Consider the following 21,729-nt stretch of genomic DNA (forward strand, 5'->3'; position numbering starts at 1 on the left):
ACAGATCACTGCACCTGTACATAGCCCATCTGTAAACAGACCATCTATCTACCTCATCCCCATACTGTATTTATTTTATTTATCTTGCTCCTTTGCACCCCAGTACCTCTACTTTCACATTCATCTTCTGCACATCTACCATTCCAGTGTTTAATTGCTATATTGTAATTACTTCGCCACCATGGACTATTTATTGCCTTAACTTACCTCATTTGCGCTCACTGTATATAGACTTTTTCTTTTCTTTTCTTCTACTGTATTATTGACTGTATGTTTTGTTTATTCCATGTGTAACTCTGTGTTGTTGTATGTGTCGAATTGCTATGCTTTATCTTGGCCAGGTCGCAGTTGCAAATGAGAACCTGTTCTCAACTAGCCTACCTGGTTAAATAAAGGTGAAATATATATATTTTAAAATATATACTTTTTGGTGTGGAATTTTTCCTCTATGGATTGTCGTAGTAGGCTGCCTATAAAGGGTGTTATTTCTGGGGTGGCGCAAGAAATAAAGGAAGAGGATATAACTGAAGATATATCGATGGAGTGGTTGGTGTATGTCGATTGACCTGTATGGTGGATGGGGAAAAGAAATGAACTTCATCCATGCTACTGTTCTTTGATGAGTCTCTCCCTTCTCATTTAAAGTTAGGATTCATGAGATACCCTGTTGGAGCTTTGTTCACAAATTCCTTCAGTGTCATAAATGGAACCCCAATCGAAGAATGTAGAAGTGGTTCACTGCACTCAGTTAAAATAAATGTTACACTCCATTTCACTGCATATCCAATAAAGTCCCAACATCATTTGTACACACGTGGTACATTTCCTTGAGAAGTCACACTGCAAAAGGGGAAACGATCGGCCTAACCCACTAAATGACAAGCTAATGTCTCATAGGCAGTTGTTTGTCTAACGTTTTAAAATACCATTTTATGTTTCTACATTTCCACAACCTAACCGTCCTATCAGCCATTACAAGCCCCAACTCCAACTCCTAAACCTTAATCAACCTTAATCAAACCCTCCCCTCATGTGCTCTCTCTTCCTGTTCCACTGTGTAATACATACTGAACCTGGATTCTTAATCTCAATCTCCTCATTGCATTCTGACCAATGAAAACATTCTACTACAATAAATCCTTTGTTCTATATTTAATTCCTTTATTTTGGTGGATTTGCCTGTATTGAATTGTTCGGTATTACTGCACTGCTAGGAACACAAGCATTTCGCTGCACCTGTGATAACATCTGCAAAATATGTGTTACGTCACCAATAACATTTGATTTACAACTAATCATGATCTTCAATTTAGCCCTTAATTACTTTAAATCAGGTCCAGTACGTTAGTGCTGGAGTGGAAGAAATACAATTCAGTTCAATCAGGAAGTAAACAAAATTCAAAAATGTCACAATGCTTTTAAATAGACATAATTTCAGTTCACATCCTGAATTTACTTGAAATGACCCCTGATCTGCATTGTGAGAAGACCCATGGCTGTAAAGTCAGATGAGGTCTTTGTAGCCAAATGCACAGTTGTCTAGTTGGGTATGACAGCTGTACATATTCCTCTGACACTGATCTAAGGTCAGTTATATCCCGGAGGGTAACTTCTGCCCAGAGCAAGTTTGGAGCTAAACATGTCCCTCAAATACAAAAACGCAGGTCATAGGTCATGCAAGATCTTTGCACATTAAAATGAATATCATAAATGTTTCGTCTGCATGGTGCTAATGTTCTCGCCACCCACAAACATGGCAAGTAAATATCTTGTCTAATAACAGTGGGGTCGGTGCCAGAATAAAGCTGCGTTGGCAGATATACCGAACAATAAACCTTGGCTGCAGTGAAGATGAGAGCACAGTCCAAGAAATGAAAAGGCCTTGATGGGATCCTTCCAGATGGTCACCCTGCTCAACTAGTGTATCCAGCAGATATGGGGCTTCTTGTACTGATGTGCTGGGTGGACACTGGGCATAAAGAATGAATCAATATGAATATATAATAGTACATAAGGTAATCCAAGCAATAACAATAACCCTAGAGCGGTAACAAATAAATTAAATAGATGGCATTTAAACCCATTCTGACACAAAGAGAAGAGTCAGGTGTGAGAGATAGAGACCTACACAATCTATAGATACATGCACTTTGTTATATGTTCCCTGCCTATGTCCCCAGTTACTGCCAATATAGGCGTAAACTTTTGAACACCAAAAAATAACACCCTTCTCTGTTATGGACATATTCATTTGTTTCATACCTTTTAGAACCCCACCCTCCTGCTGAATAGTTCAGAACAGGACACACACACAACGCCAGGACAGCGGAGTCAATCACCACCTTCCGGAGACACTTGAAACCCCACCTCTTTATGGAATACCTGGGATAGGATTAAGTAATCCTTCCTAATAAACATATTAGGATCAAACCATGTAGAACTTTAGTCAATTCAGGGATTTTAAGACTTCATTAGACAGTTCGTCAATCATTTAGTTACGGGTTACAGATATTTGTATTTCTCCTTTATGTAACTTGAGAAAGTCATATCGAGATTGACAGTGAGCCCTGGACTGGAAAGCAGCATTCATATAGTAAACATATGAAACACAACACAACATACAGTGCCTTTGGACATTTTTCAGACCCCTTGACTTTTTCCACATTTTGTTACATTACAGCCATTTTCTAAAATTGATTAAATAAATGTTTTTCCTCAGCAATCTGCACACAATACCCCTGATGAAAAACCGAAAACAGGTTGTAGACATTTTTGCAAATGTATTAAAAATTAAAAATACAAAATACCTTATTTACGTAAGTATTCAGACCCTTGGCTATGAGACTTGAAATTGAGCTCAGGTGCATCCTGTTTGCATTGATCATTCATTGGACTCCACATGTGGTAATTTCAATTGATTGAACATGATTTGGAAAGGCACACACCTCTCTATATAAAGTCCCACAGTTGACAGTGCGTGTCAGAACAAAAATGAAGCCATAAGGTTGAAGGAATTGTCCGTAGAGCTCAGACAGGATTGAGTCGATGCACATATCTGGGGAAGGGTACCAAAAAATGTCTGCAGCATTGAAGGTCCCCAAGAACACAGTGGCCTCCATCATTCTTAAATGGAAGAAGTTTGGAACCAGCAAGACTCTTCCTAGAGCTGGGCGCCCGCCCAAACTGAGCAATTGGGGGAGAAGGGCCTTGGTCAGGGAGGTTACCAAGAACCCGATGGTCACTCTGACAGAGATCTAGAGTTCCTCTGTGGAGATGAGAGAACCTTCCAGAAGGACAACCATCTCTGCAGCACTCCACTAATCAGGCCTTTATGGTAGAGTGGCTGGATGGAAGCCATTCCTCATTAAAAGGCACATGACTTTGCCAAAAGGCACCTAAAGACTCTCAGACCATGAGAAACAAGATTCTCTGGTCTGATGAAACCATGGTTAAACTCATTGGCGTGAGTGTGAAGCATCACAGCTGGAGCAAACCTGGCACCATCCCTACGGTGAAGCATGGTGGTGGCAGCATCATGCTGTAGGGATGTTTTTCAGAGTTAGGGACTGGGAGACTAGTCAGGATCGAGGCAAAGATGAACGGAGAAAAGTACATAGAGATCCTTGATGAAAACCTGCTCCAGAGCACTCAGGACCTCAGACTGGGGTGAAGGTTCACCTTCCAACAGGACAACAACCCTAAGCACACATCCAAGACAACGCAGGAGTGGCTTCGAGACAAGTATCTGAATGTCCTTGAGTGGCCCAGCCAGAGCCAGCACTTGAACCCGAACGAACATCTCTGGAGAGACATGAAAATTGCTGTGTAAAATGTTCCACGATGATAGTTCAGGAAAGCTAAAAGCGTTCCTACCGAACTCTGTTCTTTTGTTGGGAACATTGTATAAAATGACTTCCTACCAAACTCTGTTTTTGTATTTGGAACACTATATAAAATGACTTCCTACCAAACTCTGTTCTTGTGTTGGGAATATTATATAAAATGACTTCCTACCAAACTCTGTTTTAATATTGGGAACATAATATCACAGGGGGGACGCGCTTGTAGTAATGGATAGAGTGGGATGGGTGCAATCATATCAAATACAGCAAACACATGGATTCCATGCATTTGATACCATTCAATTTGCTCCTTTCCAGTTATTATTATGAGCCATCCTCCCATCCGCAGCCTCCACTGCATTATATAAATTGGCTTCCTCCCAAACTCTGTTCTTATGTTGGGAACATTATATAAAATGACTTCCTTCCAAACTCTGTTCTTGTGTTGGGAACATTGTATAAAATTACTTCCTACCAAACTCTGTTCATGTGTTGAGAACATTATATAAAATGTCTTCCTACCGAACTCTGTTCTTGTGTTGGGAACATTATATAAAATTACTTCCTACCAAACTCTGTTCTTGTGTTGGGAACATTGTATTAAATGACTTCCTACCAAACTCTGTTATTGTGTTGGGAATATTAAATAAAATGCTGGATATAAGAGGGCTCTGACATTGTTTTTTCAAGTTTAGTTTTCAGTGAACATGTGGCTTTATAAAATTCTTCCTCAAAATATGCCACATTTTCATTACTTGAGAACAAATTAGCAAACCCCTTCTACCACTCATTAAGTACCTGTGTGTTATCAGAGTTCATCCCCCCCCCCCACACCGCTCTTCCCAGACTTCCAATTGGACTTTCTTGTGTTGTTTTGTTGTTCCTAACTTATTAGGTTCCATAACTGTAGAGTATTTCATATCTGTATCTACTCAAGGTGTAATAACTGCCCTCTCTGATATGTGTTAGAATAGGCAGTATATTTTATAAAACACATACTTTCTAAGATGGCCTCTTCTTGTCCTATCTTTACACTGTGTAAATAAGGGCTCCTCACATTACAGACCACAGGTCCCTTAACTCATCATCCCAACATGGCTCATTCAGCTGATTTCAGGTAATATTCTTTATTCAAATCATATTTTCCCATTTCATTTAAGTCATTTGGCAGATGCTCTAATCCAGAGGGATTTACAGTAGTGAGTACATATATTTTCATATTTGTTTGTATTGGTCCCCCTAGAGGAATTGAACCCACAGCCCTAGCATTGCAAGTGCCATGCTCTACCAACTGAGCCACACGGGACCAAATTATAACACAAAATGTTTCATACCACACGTCTAAAGTTTCAATAAGTTCTAACAGTGTTCTGTGTGCCATTTCAGACCACAGGAAATCATTTGCCATATTTATTTTCTTACATTTATCCCTTTGCAGGGTATGTGTATGTTGCCCCGAGTGATGCTCAGTGGTCTCTCAGAAAATTCATGGCCAACAGAAAAGGTCATAAATAAAGGTCATCATTGAAGCCAGCTCAGCTGCTAAGCAGTTCACTTCAGAGTGTAATAAAAGTTTGAGGCAGTTATATCGCTGTCAGCAATATGAGTGGATAAGATTATTGAAATACTGTACTGGTGTTATGTAAGTCATAAGAATCCTACTGGACCGTTTTAGCCAACTGAAATGTGAGACTAATAAAAGCGCCTCCAGAATCTTCAATAGAACATGGGTTGTTCCACATAATGAGTCCCTTTTGGGTAGTGAAACTTGGCGAATAAAAGCATTTAATTTCACCTAATTTTAACGTTCCGTTGTAAAGAGAACATGTTCAACTTAATAAAACACATGTTTTCCCATCGAAAGAAGTTCAACAAAAATAATACTATAGTAAGTGCCTCTACATTAAGTGCCAAATAAGGTAACAGGATGGATCGTAACAGGGTTGAGGTTTTTATCTGAAATCAGCCATGAATCCCCTTGTGACAGGCTTCCTGTGTGCAACAGGGAAGGGCAATTGAATGAAAGCTTTACAAAACAAATGTAATTGTTAAAACATTTCTAGCCTGTATGTCTAAGGGTAACAGGGTTGTCGTGTTATTCTTGACCCGCTCAGTTTTCCACCACAAAGTGGCCAAAAAGAGTAGAACCAGCTCACCTGCTTTTACACCAACATTTGACTATTCAATGTTTGCATTGAAAAAATATTTAGAAAGGAGAAGGATTCATCATATTAAAACAGGAGTTAAGATCACGTTCACCTTAAAATGAATCACTAATCACACGAAATAAATAATAATCTTCCAACATGTATTTGTCAAAGCAACAAAACAACTAGCAATGATAAAATCACTGGGGTTAAGGGGTTAAAATATTCCTAGAAGTCACAGAGTGTTCACAGAGGGACATTCCTAAATGCATGAATTTTGCCATTTTAGCAAGTCTTTATTTATATTTGAGAACAGAGCATTTGATTTACTATAACAGGCTTTTAAAATGCAATATTGGTGCACAATTTCTTCTTAAAATGTCAAATGGATGCTAAAGAGACTCATTTAGTGGAACGACTATCATACTGTTGATAAACTACATGACCAAAAGTATATGGACACCTGCTCGTCGAACATCTCATTCCAAAATCATAGGTATTAATATGGATTTGGTCCCCCCTTTGCTACTATAAAAGCCTCCACTCTTCTGGGAAGGCTTTCCACTACATGTTGGAACATTACTGTGGAGACTTCCTTTCATTCAGCCACAAGAGCATTAGTGAGGTCGGGCACTGATGTTGGGCGATTAGGCCTGGCTCGCAGTCGGCGTTGTAATTCATCCCAAAGGTTTTCGATGGAGTTGAGGTCAGGGCTCAGTGCAGACCAGTCAAGTTCTTCCACACCGATCTCATCAAACCATTTCTGTATATGCCTCGCTTTGTGCACGGGGGCATTGTCATGCTGAAACAGGAAAGGGCCTTCCCCAAACTGTTGCCACAATGTTGAGAGCACAGAGTTGTCTAGAATATCATTGTATGCTGTATCGCTAAGATTTCTCTTCACTGGAACTTAGGGGCCGGGCCTGAACCATGACAAAGAGCCCCAGACCATTTTTCCTACTCCACTAAACTTTACAGTTGGCACTACACATTCGGGCAGGTAGCTTTCCTCCAAACCCAGATTTGTCCATCAGACTGCCGGATGGTGAAGCGTGACTCATCACTCCAGAGAACGTATTTCCACTGCTTCAGAGTTCAACGGCAGCGAGCTTTACCCCAGTCCAGCTGGCTCTTGGCATTGGGCATTGTGATCTTAGGCTTGTGTGCGGCTGCTCGGCCATGGAAACCCATTTCATTAAGCTTCCGACAAACAGTTATTGTGCTGACAAAGGCAGTTTGGAACTCGATAGTGAGTGTTGCAACCGAGGACAGACGATTTGTACGTGCTTCAGCTCTCGGCAGAAATTTGATGAGCTGACTTGTTGGAAAGGTGGCATCAGATGACAGTGCCACGTTGGAAGTCACTGAGCTCTTCAGTAAGGCCATTCTACTGCCAATGTTTGTCTATGGAGATTGCATGGCTGTGTGCTCGAATTTATACACCTGTCAGCATTCGGTGTGGCTGAAATAGCCGAATCCATTCATTTGAAGGGGTGTTCACATACTTGTATGTATGTTTATATATAGTTTACCTAAACATTATATTTAACAGTTTTATGAGCTGTAATTAAAAGCCTAAATGTTTCCATTCTAGCTTTTAAATCTTAATTTAATATGGTTCCACCAGGGTGATAAATCAAACTAAGCAAGGCACGAGGTAACGGCCAACTCTGTCACAAGCATGAGGTGAGGAGACAGTTCAGATGTGTTTACAAGCTAAACAATATAAAAGTAGGTGAACATATATATAAAGTTGTTGATGAGGATTAATGCCACTAAAATGGAACTAAATAAGGTCAGATTAGATTTAATGAAAACTATTTCAAGGTGTTGGGGCAACATGGATTCCACTACAGTATTTGAGGGTCAGTGGTAGGAACATTGGAATCAATTAGATTAAACAAACTTTTGATATTGGTAATGAAATCTGTCATTTATGTTAATTCACTGAAATTCAATTCGGAGACAAACATTAAAAAGTCATGTAATGGGAGTGTGGTGCTCCTGGAAGTGGGAGGTGCTAGTGATACACAGAAATAAACAGGTCTCTCATCCAATTCATTTCCTTTCCCAGAGTGGTCCATAATTAACTTTTGCTTGGTTAGCACTTCCAACCAGATATAAGGAGGCTGAGGCCCCAACATCCTTAAGTCAGATACCTTCTTCTTCTGTGGTAAGACCGCTCCACCTCCTTAGATTTTTAAATGTGTCTCGTCCTTGCACTCAGCATCTGAGGCAGTAGCTAACTGCACTATTTGAATTTAGTTCTGTAAGATTTTACAATATTAAATCAAGTGGCATTAAAAATAACGTTGTTTTTATTATGTGTTTTACTTCAAATCTGTAACTTTCATTTACAGTAAAAAGTGGTGCTCCTGCACTTGAAAGGGTGTTCTAGAATGTAACTGGGTTTTCAGGGGTATTTATTTGAATTCCAAACAGAATGTGTGGATGTGTAGTAAAGGAAAGTTACCAGTTGCACCTGTAGTTGAATTTGACATGTAATGATTGAGTTAAATGTTTTCTAGCCTTTTAGGGGATAAATGATAAGGCTTTAGACTTGTGTGTTTTCACAACACCCTAATGTGTCACAGGGTCCTCCAAGAAGTACACATTCATCTGTAGGAGGGGAAAAGAAGGTGAGACGGTTTCAGTCTTCACATAAAAAGTGATGAGAATATTCTGAGAGAGATACCACTCACCTAACTCTGTTGAATGGGGAGGAAGCACCACAGATTGAATCATGTTTCTTGTTTCATCTCTTTCCTAGTTATCCGTCACCATGAGTACGGACGCGGAGATGCAAGTCTACGGCAAGGCTGCCATATACCTTCGTAAGTCTGAGAAGGAGAGGATGGAGGCACAAGCCATGCCCTTTGATTCAAAGAACGCCTGCTATGTGACAGACAAGGTGGAGCTGTACCTTAAGGGTTTAGTCACTGCCAGGGCCGACGGGAAGTGTACTGTGACAGTTACCAACCCTGACGGCAGTAAGGAGGTAAGCCTGATCTGAAAAGTATTCAAGTTCAAGTTTGTGCAATCACTCTAATTCTTGAAAAGTCAACTAAATGCAAAAACAAACTTCCAATGTTTTTTGTAAGCAGAATATAATCTTCAAAGACATACATTTTATTGCTGCTATTTAAAAATTATATGGAATTTCTCATGTTGACTAGTCAAGAATCTCCAGGTATGTGTCAGTGGGTGATAACAAAGTAGTTGGATTAATGTGGATATGCATTTTTTTTAAATTATTAAACTTGTATTTAATGAGCAAAAAACATTCAGTCATGTCCACTTTGATCTGCGTGTAAACTAGGTTTCTGACTGTTTCAGGAAGGAAAAGAGTTCAAAGATGCAGACATCTATGAGATGAACCCCCCTAAGTACGACAAGATTGAGGACATGGCCATGATGACCTACCTGAATGAAGCCTCTGTGTTGTATAACCTCAAAGAGCGTTATGCAGCATGGATGATCTATGTAAGAGGCCTGCACATATACATACACACATACATGAACATAATAAATACACACATACAGTACTAGACATAATTAAATGGTAGAAACCAAAACATATCAATACAGTAGACCGCACATCAGTATACCAAAGTACACCCACATCCTCACATAAATCCAGGGAAAAGTACATCTGATTTTGTTAATCCTTTATTTTAATTATGCTTTCATCCAGACCTACTCTGGGCTCTTCTGTGCCACGGTGAACCCCTACAAGTGGCTCCCAGTGTACGACGAAGAGGTTGTCAACGCCTACAGAGGGAAGAAGAGGGTGGAGGCTCCACCACATATCTTCTCCGTCTCTGACAACGCCTTTCAGTTCATGATGATTGGTACGAGCTGTCATGGATGGATGGATCAATCAATCAAATTTATTTATAAAGCCCTTTTTACATAAGCAGATGTCACAAAGTGCTTATACAGAAACCCAGACTGAAACCCTAGACACCAAGCAATGCAGACCCTAAGAAAAAACCTAGAGAGGAACCATGCTCTGAGGGGTGGCCAGTCCTCTTCTGGCTTGAGATTATAGGAGTATATGGCCATTATGGCCATACAAAATGTGCAAACGTTCATAGATGACATGCAGGGTCAAATAATTATCACAGTGGCTGTGGAGTGTGCAATAGGTCAGCACCTCAGGAGTAAATGTCAGTTGGCTTTTCATAGCCGAGCATTCAGAGGTCGAGACAGCAGGTGCGGTAGAGAGAGAGAGATAGGGAGAGTCAAAAAACAGCAGGTAGCACGTCAGGTGAACAGATCAGTGTTCCATAGCCGCAGGCAGAACAGTTGAAACTGGAGCAGCAGCACGACCAGGTGGACTGGGGACAGCCAGGAGTCATCAAGCCAGGTTGTCCTGTGGCATGGTCCTAGGGCTCTGGTCCTCAGAGATAGAGAGGGAGAATACTTAAGTTCATACAGGAACCCAGCTAAGACAGGAGAATTTCAACAGACTTAAAGGTCGAGAACGAGTCGTCGTCTCTCACACGGATAGACAATCCATAAAAATGGAGCTCTATGGATGTCCATAACTGCATATAGATCTCACAGTCCATAAGTGCTAATGGATGGATGGATGGATGGATGGCTGGATGGATGGATGGTTGGGTGTAAAATCAAATCAAATCAAATTCAAATATGCTTTAGAGTTTTCTCGTCTAGGTTAGAACAGTTTGCTGGGAATGTCTGATTTCAGTATCCATGAATGGAAAATGTTCCAAAATTAAATTCATGACTATTCAAATGCAATAATGTACCCATAATGTTGCTTGAGTATGATAAGCAATATGTTTTTGGTTCCAGATAAGGAGAACCAGTCCGTCCTGATTACGTAAGTTGTTTACTAAAATGTCACTTGAGAAAGTATTTCTATTGTAATACGTTGGGTCACTTGGTGTGATGAAATACATGACATTATGAATGGATTATGACATTAGGCTATGTGTAATAATGAGTCGATGAAAGGGAATATTTACTTATGTTAGAAAACAGGTATTTTTCTATGCTATTTCTTGGTGAAAGCCAAGCTGACACTCAAACATGTACCTAAAACCCCTCTTTCTCTGTCATTTAAACCAGTGGAGAATCCGGTGCAGGAAAGACTGTCAACACCAAGCGTGTCATCCAGTACTTTGCCACCATTGCAGTGTCTGGTGGCAAGAAGGAAGCAGACCCCAACAAAATGCAGGTAGGTTGTTCTTATGTTTGCCTTTTAATCACATTTCAGTTTGGTTTTCTGAGCAAACTTTTTGTGAATCATGTTTCAAGAAAAGTGTTCAAGTCATAGAGAAAAACAATCTTTACCACTTTTCCCATTTCTGAGAAACTTGTGTTTATCTCAATCAGGGGTCTCTTGAGGATCAGATCATTGCAGCTAACCCTCTGCTAGAGTCTTACGGTAATGCCAAGACAGTGAGGAACGACAACTCGTCTCGCTTTGTAAGTATGAAGGGCATACTGTGGAAGTTACCTTATATTGGAAAAATGTATTTCAGTAGTTCCCTATTGTTATATCAATAGATGTCCAACAAACTGTAACATTTAAAGGGGTCTATCAAAATAAAATGTTAGATTTATTTGTTGACCTATTACTAACCCCCATGCTCTACTATAGGGTAAATTCATCAGGATTCACTTCCAAGCTGGTAAACTGGCTAAAGCTGACATTGAGACCTGTGAGTTGGTATTGATTGTTTCTCAATGATTTCCTAAATTCACACAGATTATTGTTTGGAGATCTTAACATCAAATTTGATTTCATCTTATGTTTTCTCTCTCTCTTTGTGTCACTCGCGCTCTCTCTTTCACCCTCAGACCTGCTGGAGAAGTCCAGAGTGTCCTTCCAACTGCCCGATGAGAGAGGCTACCACATCTTCTTCCAGATGATGACAGGCCACAAACCTGAGCTAGTTGGTACGACAAAGTAGAGGTCCAGGGGAAATTATTCCCACCCCCATCTGTGGAACTTGTTAAAAATATTCATAGTACACACTAATAATACTATTACAATGATTACATCCAAGGTAACAAGGCATCTAGACATTTAGAAGGTATTTGGGAAATATCTGTAAAGTAATGCACTGTAATGCACTAGTCCACAAGTCTCAGTCTCCTCTTTTGATGCTATTTATTATATACTACATGTATCCTTGAGTCCATCTATTGAGTAAAGGAGGGAGAGATACTGTAAAGGTAGGACAGCAGAATTATAAGAGATTTAACTGACAAGCTGTTCTCCGTTGTCCACAGAATTGGCACTCCTCACCACCAACCCCTACGACTTCCCCATGTGCAGCCAGGGTCAGATTGCTGTGGCCAGCATCAACGACAATGAAGAGCTGGATGCCACAGATGTGAGTCAAACAAAGGGTTAACCAAACTATAGATATAGAATGGGTAGGACCACCATACCCACTGAAGGTCTGTGAAATTCCAACTTGCTAGGAATTTTCATGTATTTTTGTTTGATTCTAAATGCCTTGTGTTTGTTAAGCATGAACATAAAGGAACTTTTCATTCCTTCACACTTCGCCGTGAGGCACATACATGTAAGACATCCACAAGAGAGTGCCACTAAGTGCCCTGTGGAACTGTATAAAACTCATTTTGTGTTGCCATCTGCTAATGTGTTGGCCAAGAGTCAAATCTATCCATCCCATTCGTTCTGGAGTGAGCACAGAACTGTAGCGTAACGTCATTTTTGTACTTCTTCTTTATTGCCAGGAAGCCATTACAATCCTGGGCTTCACTAATGAGGAGAAGCTTGGAATATACAAGCTGACAGGAGCTGTAGTGCACCATGGCAACTTGAAATTCAAGCAGAAGCAGCGTGAGGAGCAGGCCGAGCCAGACGGCACAGAGGGTGAGTCCCACTCACAGATATACAATATGTAGAGCATTAGTCCCATTCCCAGTCCCAAACATAGAAATAGAACACCTAAGACAGACAGTGCCACATGAAAGTGTAATGGAAATTCTCCCCTAAGGATGCACACTCAATGTAAATGAATCCATCTTTATTAACCCCTGGTCGGGCTCCGTCCCGTATGCGGGACAGACATCCAGCGAAGAATCCTATCGCCATTAGCATAACAAAATGTAATATATATTTTTTTCAAATATAGGACTATGTTATATCGTTTTATAGATACACCTCTCCTGAATCGAACCATGTTGTCCGATTTCAAAAAGGCTTTACAGCAAAAGCAAAACATTAGATTATGTTAGAGGAGTATATCGTAAAAGTAGCCAGATAGTCATTTTCCGACCAACCACATGCATCACAAATAACCAAAAAACAGCTAAATGCAGCACTAACCTTTGACAATCTTCATCAGATGACACTCCTAGGACATCATGTTACACAATACATGCATTCCTTTGTTCGATAAAGTTCATATTTATATAAAAAATACAGCATTTTACATCGGCGCGTGACGTTGACTAACTATTTTCCCTCAAATGCATCCGGTGAAACAGCGCTACAATTTACTAAATTACTATTCGAAAACATTTTTAAAATGTAATATTGTCATTCTAAGATTTATAGATGAATATCTCTTGAAAGCACCTGTAATGCCAGATTTAAAAATAACTTTACTGGGTAATCACACTTTGCGATAAAAGGGGATGCGATACTCAGGAAAATAGGCTACCGTTACAGGTCAGCGCCATCTTGGAACAATCGCATATCAAATCTACTCTTGTATACTATTGTCAATAATCCCTTACCTTTGATTATCTTCCTCAGAAAGCACTTCCAGGAATCCCAGGTCCACAACAAATGTATTTTCGTTCAAAAAAGTTAATCCTTGACGTCCCAATAGCTTGTTCTTGTTAGCGCTTTCTGAAGGCTGCTCCAAAACCTCCGTCGAATGCGGGACTCCTCTTTCAATAAAATGCATTTTTTTTAATTTAGGTTCGTTCAAACATGTCAAACGTTGTATAACATATATCTTTAGGGCCTTTTTCAACCAGAGCTCCAATAATATTCAAGGGTAGCCAGGGGCGCCGGCGTCATAATGGTAATGGCCCTCCTCATGTGACCACTTTCCACAGCGTCTCATTCAGTCAGTTTTCACAGTAGGAGACTCAAACCACTTTGTAAAGACTGGGGACATCTAGTGGAAGCAATAGGAAGTGCTCAATGAACCATTGCTCACGGTGTGATTAATAGCCAAAGTGATGAAGTTGAGTCCGCAATTCAGAATTCCACATCCTGTTACAATCGGTCTCGGGGTTTTGACTGCCATATGAGTTCTGTTATACTCACAGACACCATTCAAACAGTTTTAGAAACTTTAGGGTGTTTTCTATCCACAAGTATTAATTATATGCATATCCTAGCTTCTGAGTTTGAGTAGGAGGCCGTTTAAAATGGGCACGAATTTTTTTCAGAAATCGCTGTAGCGCCCCCGATCCTAGGCGACCGTCAAGAGGTTTTAACAGTTAACTGGAGAATTTCACAAACTCAATACAAGCTTGATGAAAACTCTGACAAGGGCGTACCCTTTCAGTCCTTATATACTGCTACACAAACAAGTCATATCAGCATGATTTACCTTATTCATTATTAATGGTGGTTCCTGCATGTGACTGACCCATACCTCACGAGGCTTCTTCTCTCAAAGCTGAGACCTTGAAACTGAGATACTCCTCTTGGTTCCCAGAGCAATGTTCTAGGCATACTGCCAAATTGCTTATACAGTGATAGTGAGTACAATCAGTCACTCGAATGAACCCAACAGAATTGGTAATAAGAAAAAGCATTTTAAGAAAAAGCAGCATTGATCTGAAAACACACAAACATAAAATGTTCCATCACATTCCCTCCTTTTATCACTTCCGTTATAATTATTGTAACATGTTAAGGTGAGCATTAGATTATGGCTTAAACTAGCAAAGGAGGTTCTATCAAAATACTTCTATAAAAGTAAGTGAAATCAACACATAAAGTGACACTTTATCCTTTCAAACCCTTCATTCTGGGTTATACAATCTAACTAATAACTTATCCTTATTCCATAGGTCTAACACTTGTAAAACCATTGAAGTAGAATGGTTTAACTTAACCTCTATGGGCTAGGTGGGACGCAAGCGTCCCACCCGTGGTGCACTCCATCAACAGCAGGTGCATTTCAAGAGCGGCAAATTTGAATCCAAATAAATGTCAAAATTCCAATTTTTCAAACATACAACTATTTTACACCCTTTGAAAGATAAACATCTCCTTAATCAAACCACGTTTTACGATTTCAAAAAGGTTTTACGGCGAAAGCATAAATTTAGAGTATGTTAGGACAGTACATTTACAAGAGTTGTGTGTAATGTTTTGTCAATTCAAAGACAGGGTCACCAAAACCATAAAACCAGCTAAAATGATGCACTAACCTTTTACAATCTCCATCAGATGACACTCCTAGAACATTATGTTAGACAATGCATGCATTTTTAGTTCTATCAAGTTCATATTTATATCCAAAAACAGCGTTTTACTATGGCATTGATGTTGAGGAAATCGTTTCCCTCCAATAACCGGCAGTCAAGTCAGTACCACAAATTAAATAATTAAAATTAGAAAACATTGGTAAAATATTATATTGTCATTTAAAGAATTATAGATTTACATCTCTTGAACGCAATCAACTTGCCAGATTTAAAAATAACCTTACTGGGAAATCACACTTTGCAATAATCTGAGCACTGCGGCCAGAAAAATACGCGTTGCGATACAGACTAGACGTCATGTTGGGGAGATCTAAAATCGAAAATACTATGTAAATAATCCATTACCTTTGATTCTCTTCATCAGATGTCACTTCCAGGTATCACAGGTCCATAACGAATGTAGTTTTGTTCAAAAAAGCTCATCATTTATGTCCAAAAATCTCCGTCTTGTTAGCACATGATCTAAGCCAGCCGGACTTCTCGTCATGAACGAGGGGAAAAAATATATTTACGTTCGTTCAAACATGTCAAATGTTGTATAGCATAAATCATTAGGGCCTTTTTTAACCAGAACATGAATAATATTCAAGGTGGACGAATGCATTCTCTTTTATAACGTATTGGAACGAGGGTACCCAACATGAACTCGCGCGCCAGGTGTCTAATGGGCCATCATCGTTCCATGGCTCTTGTTCGGTCAGATCTCCCTCCAGAAGACTCAAAACACTTTGTAAAGGCTGGTGACATCTAGTGGAAGCAATAGGAAGTGCCAAAATATTCCTCAGCCCCTGTGTTTTTCAATGGCATAGGTTTAAAGGTAATACAACACATCAGGTATCCACTTCCTGTCAGAAAATGTCTCAGGGTTTTGCCTGCCAAATGAGTTCTGTTATACTCACAGACACCATTCAAACAGTTTTAGAAACTTTAGAGTGTTTTCTATCCATATATAATAAGTATATGCATATTCTAGTTACTGGGTAGGATTAGTAACCAGATTAAATCGGGTACATTTTTTTTTATCCAGCCGTGCAAATACTGCCCCCCTAGCCCTAACAGGTTAAGACCTTCCTTTCACACAGGTACACACATGTTTCATTACATAAGTTTATTAATAGAAACATCATAAGCGGCAGGGGAGAACTGGAGCTTTGGACTTTCTCTTCAACCTTCTGGTTCCTAAGAGACTTGAAAAGAAAAAGAAAAAAGTGAATATGACCAGTGTTAGTAATAGCCTAGCCTGACTCTAGGCTAACTCTATACCTGATAACATGATGATTCCCACTCTCCCCTAGCCTGACTGACTCTATACCTTTAGGATACTGTTCTGCTGGGGTCCATAAAAAATGAAGGATCTAAAAACGCTGACTCATGCTTTCACCTAGGTTTCCTCATCAGGCAACAGGAGAGGTGTTCCCACATCATGTCATCCTCACTTCGCCTCTATTTTTCATGCAAATATGCAGTCAACAAGTATAATGATTATTTTCCCAAGTATAATTATTGTTTTCCCAAACAAGCCCTCTCCCCTTCTGAGTCTAGGATGTACAATGAATCTCTGTGGCTATTCAGGTGGTGTCTCCCAGTCTTGATATCAGTCAGGAGAAGCCTTCAGATTAGGAAGTCCACGTTCTTGCAGCCTGCCTCAGTCCTTTGTTAATTACCCAGACTCATACACAAACAGCTATTTGAGATTAAGCAATTTATATAATGATATAAAACAGTGAAGCTATCAGACAGTTTTATACGGCAATAGTTTATAATCTATATAGTTAGCTCTACGATATGACTCCTATCTCACTCTTGTGGAAACATTCTGTCTCAGAGACATGCCCCCTTTGTACTTTGCCACCGGCCACAAATACAGTTGCACAGAGATCATTCCATCTAACCCATAACACATGAATTACTGCTACTAGGCCACTTTAACCTCTATGGGCTAGGTGGGACGCTTGCCACACTGTCCGATTTCAAAAAGGCTTTACAACGAAAGCAAAACATTAGATTATGTCAGCAGAGTACCCAGCCAGAAATAATCAGACACCCATTTTTCAAGCTAGCATATAATGTCACATAAACCCAAACCACATCTAAATGTAGCACTAACCTTTGATGATCTTCATCAGATGACAACCCTAGGACATTATGTTATACAATACATGCATGTTTTGTTCAATTAAGTTCATATTTATATCAAAAACAGCTTTTTACATTAGCATGTGACGTTCAGAACTAGCATACCCCCCGCAAACTTCTGGCGAATTCACTAACAATTTACTAAATTACTCACGATAAACGTTCACAAAAAGCATAACAATTATTTAAATAATTATAGATACAGAACTCCTCTATGCACTCGATATGTCCGATTTTAAAATAGCTTTTCGGTGAAAGCACATTTTGCAATATTCTCAGTAGATAGCCCGGCATCACAGGGCTAGCTATTTAGACACCCAGCAAGTTTAGCACTCATCAAAGTCAGATTTCCTATAAGAAAAATGTTATTACCTTTGCTGTCTTCGTCAGAATGCACTCCCAGGACTTCTACTTCAATAACAAATGTTGGTTTGGTCCAAAATAATCCATCGTTATATCCAAACAGCGGCGTTTTGTTTGTGCGTTCAAGACACTATCCGAAAGGGTAAATAAGGGTTACGAGCATGGCGCAATTCGTGACAAAAGATTTCTAAATATTCCATTACCGTACTTCGAAGCATGTCAACCGCTGTTTAACCTCTATGGGCTAGGTGGGACGCTAGCGTGCCACCCGTGGTGCACTCCATCAACAGCAGGTGCATTTCAAGAGCGGCAAATTTGAATCCGAATAAATGTCAAAATTCAAATTTTTCAAACATACAACTATTTTACACCCTTTGAAAGATAAACATCTCCTTAATCTAACCACGTTTTACGATTTCAAAAAGGTTTTACGGCGAAAGCATAAATTTAGAGTATGTTAGGACAGTACATTTACAAGAGTTGTGTGTAATGTTTTGTCAATTCAAAGACAGGGTCACCAAAACCATAAAACCAGCTAAAATGATGCACTAACCTTTTACAATCTCCATCAGATGACACTCCTAGGACATTATGTTAGACAATGCATGCATTTTTAGTTCTATCAAGTTCATATTTATATCCAAAAACAGCGTTTTACTATGGCATTGATGTTGAGGAAATCGTTTCCTCCAATAACCGGCAGTCAAGTCAGCGTCACAGATTAAATAATTAAAATTAGAAAACATTGGTAAAATATTATATTGTCATTTAAAGAATTATAGATTTACATCTCTTGAACGCAATCAACTTGCCAGATTTAAAAATAACCTTACTGGGAAATCACACTTTGCAATAATCTGAGCACTGCGCCCAGAAAAATACGCGTTGCGATACAGACTAGACGTCATGTTGGGGAGATCTAAAATCGAAAATACTATGTAAATAATCCATTACCTTTGATTCTCTTCATCAGATGTCACTTCCAGGTATCACAGGTCCATAACGAATGTAGTTTTGTTCAAAAAAGCTCATCATTTATGTCCAAAAATCTCCGTCTTGTTAGCACATGATCTAAGCCAGCCGGACTTCTCGTCATGAACGAGGGGAAAAAATATATTTCCGTTCGTTCAAACATGTCAAACGTTGTATAGCATAAATCATTAGGGCCTTTTTTAACCAGAACATGAATAATATTCAAGGTGGACGAATGCATACTCTTTTATAACGTATTGGAACGAGGGTACCCAACATGAACTCGCGCGCCAGGTGTCTAATGGGCCATCATCGTTCCATGGCTCTTGTTCGGTCAGATCTCCCTCCAGAAGACTCAAAACACTTTGTAAAGGCTGGTGACATCTAGTGGAAGCAATAGGAAGTGCCAAAATATTCCTCAGCCCCTGTGTTTTTCAATGGGATAGGTTTAAAGGTAATACAACACATCAGGTATCCACTTCCTGTCAGAAAATGTCTCAGGGTTTTGCCTGCCAAATGAGTTCTGTTATACTCACAGACACCATTCAAACAGTTTTAGAAAATGTAGGGTGTTTTCTATCCATATGTAATAAGTATATGCATATTCTAGTTACTGGGTAGGAGTGGTAACCAGATTAAATCGGGTATGTTTTTTTATCCAGCCGTGTCAATACTGCCCCCTAGCCCTAACAGGTTAAAATCAATTTTTATGCCATTTTTCTCACAAAAAAAGCGATAATATTCCGACTGGGAATCTGCGTTTAGGTAAACAGACAAAAGAAAAGAAAGCATTCGGTCGACTCGGGCACGCGCCTAAGCCCATAGTACTCTGAGCGGCCACTTGCCAAAAGCGATAAAGTGTTTCAGCCAGAGCCTGCCTCGATATCCTTCAGCTTTTTCCCGGGCTCTGAGAGCCTATGGGAGCCGTAGGAAGTGTCACGTTATTGCAAAGATCCTCAGTCTTCAATAAAAAGAGCCAAGATAAAACACACCTTGTCAGACAGGCCACTTCCTGCATGGAATCTTCTCAGGTTTTGGCCTGCCATTTAGGGTGTTTTCTATCCAAAGCCAATAATTATATGCATATTCTAGTTACTGGGCAGGAGTAGTAACCAGATTAAATCGTGTACGTTTTTTATCCGGCTGCTTCAATACTGCCCCCTAGCCCTAACAGGTTAAGAAACATACTAAAACGCGGCCAAGTCAAATAATTAGTCCCTCATCTGGAACGGTGATCACTCACATGTTCCACACCACCTAGAATACATATTGCCTTGAACTGGGAAGATAGAGAATACATGGTTAATCATTTTCTCTCCTTCTCGGCTTTTCGAATCATTCTTTAAACTACTGATAAATGATCCCATGCTTCTTGAATCTATGACTTTACTTTAACCTCTATGGGACCGGCGGGACGAATTCGTCCCACCTACGTAACAGCCACTGCCAGCCTGTGGCGCGATTTTCAAAATCTTCAAAATCCTATTACTTCAATTTCTCAAACATATGACTATTTTACAGCCATTTAAAGATAAGACTCTCGTTAATCTAACCACACTGTCCGATTTCAAAAAGGCTTTACAACGAAAGCAAAACATTAGATTATGTCAGCAGAGTACCAAGCCAGAAATAATCAGACACCCATTTTTCAAGCCAGCATATAATGTCACCAAAACCCAGAAGACAGCTAAATGCAGCACTCACCTTTGATGATCTTCATCAGATGACAACCCTAGGACATTATGTTATACAATACATGCATGTTTTGTTCAATCAAGTTCATATTTATATCAAAAACCAGCTTTTTACATTAGCATGTGACGTTCAGAACTAGCATACCCCCCGCAAACTTACGGGGAATTCGCTAACATTTTACTAAATTACTCACGATAAACGTTCACAAAAAGCATAACAATTATTTTAAGAATTATAGATACAGACCTCCTCTATGCACTCGATATGTCCGATTTTAAAATAGCTTTTTGGTGAAAGCACATTTTGCAATATTCTAAGTACATAGCCCAGGCATCACGGGCTCGCTATTTAGACACCCGGCAAGTTTAGCACTCAACATAATCATATTTACTATTATAAAAATGTCATTACCTTTTGTTGTCTTCGTCAGAATGCACACCCAGGACGTCTACTTCAATAACAAATGTTGGTTTGGTCCAAAATAATCCATCGTTATATCCGAATAGCGGCGTTTTGTTCGTGCGTTCCAGACACTATCCGAAATAGTAAAGAAGTGTCGCGCGCTTGGCGCAATTCCTGACAATAAAATTCAAAGTATTCCATTGCTGTACGTCGAAGCAGGTCAACCGCTGTTTAAAATCAATTTTTACGTCATTTTTCTCGTAGAAAAGCGATAATATTCCGACAGGGAATCTCCTTTTCGGCAAACAGAGGAAAAAATCCCAAAGGCGGGGGCGGTCGGGGTCACGCGCATAAACTAGTGTCTCTTGATGGGCCACTTGAGAAAGGCGATAATGTGTTTCAGCCTGGGGCTGGAATGACGACATTCTCTTTTTTCCCGGGCTCTGAGAGCCTATGGACGACGTGGGAAGTGTCACGTTAGAGCAGAGATCCTTAGTAAATGATAGAGATGGCAAAGAAGTTCCAGAAATGGTCAGACAGGCCACTTCCTGTAAAGGAATCTCTCAGGTTTTGACCTGCCATTTGAGTTCTGTTATACTCACAGACACCATTCAAACAGTTTTAGAAAATTTAGGGTGTTTTCTATCCATATGTAATAAGTATATGCATATTGTAGTTACTGAGTAGGAGTGGTAACCAGATTAAAT

At 39.7% G+C, this 21,729-nt stretch overlaps 2 protein-coding genes across 3 annotated transcripts in view; both read left to right on the forward strand.

Annotated features, from left to right (window-relative positions):
- The window catches only part of LOC106564162 (myosin heavy chain, fast skeletal muscle), a 530,774-nt gene that overhangs the window by 369,427 nt on the left and 139,618 nt on the right, over positions 1-21,729 (forward strand). The gene's annotated exons all lie outside the window — the stretch shown is intronic.
- Positions 1-21,729, forward strand: part of LOC106593162 (myosin heavy chain, fast skeletal muscle-like) — a 155,791-nt gene that overhangs the window by 117,611 nt on the left and 16,451 nt on the right. The window contains exons 1-12 of one of the 2 annotated variants that reach the window (XM_045710217.1): positions 8,065-8,162; positions 8,584-8,628; positions 8,760-8,987; positions 9,326-9,472; positions 9,684-9,840; positions 10,811-10,838; positions 11,087-11,195; positions 11,354-11,446; positions 11,622-11,682; positions 11,822-11,920; positions 12,257-12,360; positions 12,731-12,869. In XM_045710217.1, the coding sequence (XP_045566173.1) occupies positions 8,772-8,987; positions 9,326-9,472; positions 9,684-9,840; positions 10,811-10,838; positions 11,087-11,195; positions 11,354-11,446; positions 11,622-11,682; positions 11,822-11,920; positions 12,257-12,360; positions 12,731-12,869 (1,153 nt within the window). In that variant the 5' untranslated portion in view covers positions 8,065-8,162; positions 8,584-8,628; positions 8,760-8,771. Of the gene's footprint in view, positions 1-8,064; positions 8,163-8,583; positions 8,629-8,759; positions 8,988-9,325; positions 9,473-9,683; positions 9,841-10,810; positions 10,839-11,086; positions 11,196-11,353; positions 11,447-11,621; positions 11,683-11,821; positions 11,921-12,256; positions 12,361-12,730; positions 12,870-21,729 lie in introns of those variants that run through there. The other variant, XM_045710219.1, reaches the window with a different exon arrangement.

This window comes from Salmo salar, chromosome ssa02, assembly GCF_905237065.1.
Source record: "Salmo salar chromosome ssa02, Ssal_v3.1, whole genome shotgun sequence".
NCBI lineage: Eukaryota > Metazoa > Chordata > Actinopteri > Salmoniformes > Salmonidae > Salmo > Salmo salar.